This window comes from Salmo salar, chromosome 02 (genome assembly GCF_965601325.2).
Source record: "Salmo salar chromosome 02, fSalSal1, whole genome shotgun sequence".
NCBI classification, from domain to species: domain Eukaryota; kingdom Metazoa; phylum Chordata; class Actinopteri; order Salmoniformes; family Salmonidae; genus Salmo; species Salmo salar.
In genome coordinates this window covers 33,256,629-33,261,121 of record NC_138292.1, presented here as the reverse complement: position 1 = coordinate 33,261,121, position 4,493 = coordinate 33,256,629, and the positions used below count along the sequence as shown (strand labels likewise).

At 43.7% G+C, this 4,493-nt stretch overlaps 1 protein-coding gene across 1 annotated transcript; it reads right to left on the bottom strand.

Moving 5' to 3' along the window:
• Window positions 1-538: 538 nt before the first annotated feature.
• On the bottom strand, window positions 539-3,900 carry LOC106580182 (thioredoxin-interacting protein). The gene is made up of 6 exons (XM_014160959.3): window positions 3,472-3,900; window positions 3,026-3,101; window positions 2,769-2,916; window positions 1,928-2,287; window positions 1,499-1,813; window positions 539-1,350 (listed from the first exon to the last, which is right to left on the bottom strand). The coding sequence occupies exons 1-6, from the start codon at window positions 3,725-3,727 to the stop codon at window positions 1,291-1,293; spliced, it is 1,215 nt and encodes a 404-aa protein (XP_014016434.1). The 5' UTR covers window positions 3,728-3,900; the 3' UTR covers window positions 539-1,290.
• Window positions 3,901-4,493: the final 593 nt, after the last annotated feature.

Here is a 4,493-nt window from a genome sequence, read left to right as displayed (position 1 = left end):
CAGCTGTCAGCTCCATAATTATATCATTTTCCATGAGTTACTGTTTAGTAAGGCTGAATAAGTGACTTAAATACTAAAGTGTTGCGCTACGCTTCCTATTGTTTCAATGACCGTGTCAATATGCAGCCCCTCTGCTGAGAGGTCATTTATGAAGGGCCATTGGTAAAATGCAGTGGCATTGTGGTTAGTGTCCACCCTGATATTGGAAGGTTGGGGGTTTGAGTCTTACCAAAGACGCCAAAAATGGGACCTGATGCCTCCCTGCTTAGCACTCAGCATTAAGGAGATGGATTTGGCTTAAGACCCTGTTAACATCCTCTTCAATATGTACTTGTACATCAAGCTGCCTCATGCTACAGAAACAAGAGATAGGCTCCTGCCGTTCTGGCTTGGACAAGGGTTACTTACTGTTCAAATGCATTGACAACCTTGCTGGAATAGAACCAGAACACATTCCAATTTGTCAAATCTAGAATAGAGACAAATATTTTTCATTCCTTGAAAGGAAGCAAATATAATAAAGGCAAAGAGAGAGGGAAACAATTCAGAATGTAATATATATTTTTTTCTTTGCATAGAAAACCAACCCATAGGTTCTCCTCATATAAAATACTTCTCGCATTTTCACATACCCAAATTCAAAACATAATGTAGATCTCTCATTTAGTCATTCCCATTCGACAAGATTGGTCGTTACCATGAAAAGTCACTGTCTTCTACCATAAACCACTGAGTTAACATTCATGCTAAATGATCTGGAAGACTATTATGAATACAAAAAGGTGTCATTTTTCATTATCTAATTACAGAGCCATTTATATTAATATAAAGTGCAATAGAATATAACATTAAAACACTTTCTATCCCTTCATTACATTTGCATGGTCACAGCAACGTATCTGTCTGACCTAAAATGATAGCTGTGCACACTCAATGTATGGATGTGAATTCTAACATTGTTTCATTCCTCTGAGAGAATATGGCAACTGTCAAAATGCTCGAACACACTGAAGTACAGAACTACTGTGGAATGGCAAGAGGGTTACAGACAGACATAGAACAATCAGTTTCTGAAGACTGCAATGGTGACAGTGAACGTGGACACCAACATCTACAATCCATATTCATTCAGCCTGAATAGTTTCACTTAAACTTGACTCTCAAGTCCACATCTCAGTTCTGTTTCTTGAAATAAACTTCAGGGCTAGGGTCCCCCACTCTTTCTGCTTCACAGCTGTGCTGCTCTTTAACCAGTCACCAGTCCGTTCCCTGATCTCACTCAGGCAACTCTTACTCGTGGTTCAGCAGACCTGAAGAACATGGCCCTTGCTGTTTGAGATCCTCGTCGACCTGAGAGAAAGTTGGAAAGAGAAACAGTTGGAAAGAAAATAATTAGACTACATTTGCAACGGTGCAAATTCAGTGCTATCTGCTTCACTTTTCACTAGTAACTGACTATATCTGTTAAATGTCCATCTCCTATTCTCCATCTCCTTACCTCGGAGTAGGCAGGGGGAGGAGGGTACCAAAGCTCGGGGGCGCGCATGAACAGTCCTTCATCCTCATCTGCGTCGTAGTCGACCAGCAGTGGTGTGAGGGGGGAGTCGATACGGCAGTCGCGGGAGATGTTGCTGTAGCTGGGGGGTTGTGACGGGAGGCGCAGCGACCCAAAGCTACTGGAGGGGGTGTTCAGGGACTCTGCCTGGCTGCTCATGCTGTTGGTGCGGCTGCCAAAGCCATTGAAGGGGATGGTCCCGATGACCAGGGGCAACTCTAGGACCACCTTGTCACTGCCGGGAATGTGGACATAGATCTGATGGATAGACAGATATATGTCAAGCCTAGGTCACAAGTCCTTTCATTCATTTTCAATGTGAGGTTTATGGTATTAAATCAAGCAACAAGTTGTCTCAAGTTTATGACTCACCCTAAGGGCATAGTCCACGTGAATGATGTCGCACCCCAGGAGTGAAGGCTTGAGCCTGGGCACTCGGATGGTCTTGCCCTGCCACATGTCACACATGCCCGAGATGATATGGTTGCCCCTCACGACTGAGAGCTTCTGCCCTAGGACCTTGGTCCGGCCATTGGCCTGGTAGGTGTGCTTGACCATGATGGCTGCCTTGGGCACCACGATGCGTGAGCAGGTGTTTTCAAACTTGGCATTGATGCAGATGTCCTCGCCCTCGCAGAAGCCCTTGCGGTCGATCTTGGCACTGATGGACACATGTCCATCTGGGATGAACATGCAGGTGAGCTTCTTCTCCTTCATACCTGCAGCTGGAGCCTGGATGAGAAACAATGAGAAACATTAACATGAGTTAAACATAAATCACCAAGCATGTTGATTCCAAGTCAACCATCAAGCCTAACACCAACCACCCAGACCTCAAAATCTCTCACGCATTGCTAGTAATGGCAAAGTTATACAATTGTCATTAACATTATTCATTTTAATATTGAACCTTTATTTAACAAGGCAAGGCAAATTCTTATTTACAATGACGGCCTAGGAACAGCGGGTTAACTGCCTTGTTCAGGGGCAGAACGCCAGATTTTTACCTTGTCAGTTCGGGGGATTCGATCTAGCAACATTTCAGTTACTGGCCCAATGCTCTAACCACTAAGCTACCTGCCACCATGCATTAAGCCATGCATCATCATTACATGGCTCATTCAGGAGAACAAGGTGTATAATGTAATAACTTTCAAGTGGCATATATTCCTTGTGGTGATAATTATGATGATGTGAATGAGCTGTTACGTACCAGGAGGTCAGGGGTGTTGATGTCCAAGGGCTCCTCCACCTCAAAGTGTTTCTCGCACTGCAAGGCTGGCTGGGAAGGCCTCTCCATCACGGCCCTGACATAATACTGGACACAGCCAAACTTCCCCTTGTAGGAAGACACCAGTTGCCTGTTACAAAAGCAGGAGGAATTTTTATTGTGGGATGCTGTCATTATTACATAATGCTATGCCTTTATAGGTAACAAACAACAAGGTTTTTACAGTCCTTGATGCTTACCCAGCATGTGGCAGCTCGAAGCCAAACATGTACTCATATCTGTTCCCTGGTCTGAGAGTTACCGAGCCATTGGAATCTGAGGATGAGAGAAATACATGATGGTCCATTCATTAAACTATGAACAGGTTCATATATTTGAGTCTATTTGTACAATCCACTGTAGACCACAGGACACCCTTGGTCCACTTCTAGTGCTTATGGGCCAATAACAACCACCACTGGCGCATTTGATCACCCATAAACATAGACGTATGCAAATAAAACATACAGCAAGTCCATAACGCATAATTTCTCATGCTCCATCTTTGCATACTGTACTCGCAGAATTCAGTAGCCAACTAGTGGCAGTGCATAAAACCTGAATGACACAGGGTGTAGCCTGCCGACTGCAGTGAATGTCTATATTCACATTCGATACTGACATTTACTTGTGTTTATAATATTACCTCTAGTCTGGTGGTCCAGATAAACGGTATCTTCGTATTTCAGATAGTCAATGTCTTCACGGCATCTGTGCTTTCCTTTCGCGTACTCTACTTTTGCGCATCCAATTCCAAACACTGTCATAGAGGACACCGTGGTCACCTCGGACACCTCAACCACAATATTCCCCGCTACCTTGTCGCCACTGGAGTAGAAAGCCTTAGTAGGGTCATGGAAAACGATCTCAAATATCTTCAATTTCTTTGTAATGATTACCATTTTAATATTCGTTTAGTGTGCCAGTGGGTAAGAAAATATAAGTGGAAAATAGCCGACCACTATTATTAGCTACTTAAGCCTATTGAATTCCACGGATGAACAAATGTCCAACAGTTTGATTGCAATCCAAATCACTATACTGTCACAATGTTAGCTTCTTATCGTCATAAACCGTACAATTCGGAGCTGACTGTAAACAGCAAGACTCCGATTTGGTTTTATATGGATGGGAGTGGACATCCCGACCCAGTCTCGCCGGCTGCATACTCACTATCCTGTTACGGGACTGTGCATGCTGTCGGTGAATGCACAGTCTGAACTGCTGCATGTACAGCGTTCTCATTGGTAAAAATATATTGTTTGTGCCCCTCCTTGCCAATCAGCACACAGAAAGACCGCGTGGACACCTCATGGTAGAGTAACGAAGAAGAGTAGATATATCTCATGTATGGGCGTGGTTCAGGGGTTAGATTCATCTAGATATTGTCCTCCAAAATGAGTCAACCAATCATTACCCAATCAATACCCAACATACACGTGTTAACAGAAAATGTTCTCTCTGTCTCTAATAATAAAATGTTGATTGAACGCAAGCATGAACAAGTTTGTTACCTCCAACAAACACCTTTCATTTGGGTAGGTAGCCAAATGTCTCTGATGGTAGGCTATGCTTGCTGACTGTCAACAACACGCAAAAGGTACGTAGCCAATAGGGTAGAGAGTCGGGTTCAAATCCCAAATCTGACAGGAAGATCTGGTGGGATGT

Bases quoted from the DNA above. Each gene is read 5' to 3' on its own strand.
- LOC106580182 (XM_014160959.3), bottom strand. From the start codon at position 3,727: ATGGTAATCATTACAAAGAAATTGAAGATATTTGAGATCGTTTTCCAT. The intron at 3,102-3,471 runs GTAATATTATAA...TCTCATCCTCAG, and splicing joins TCTGGACCACCAGACTAGAG to ATTCCAATGGCTCGGTAACT. The intron at 2,917-3,025 runs GTAAGCATCAAG...CTTTTGTAACAG, and splicing joins TTCGAGCTGCCACATGCTGG to GCAACTGGTGTCTTCCTACA.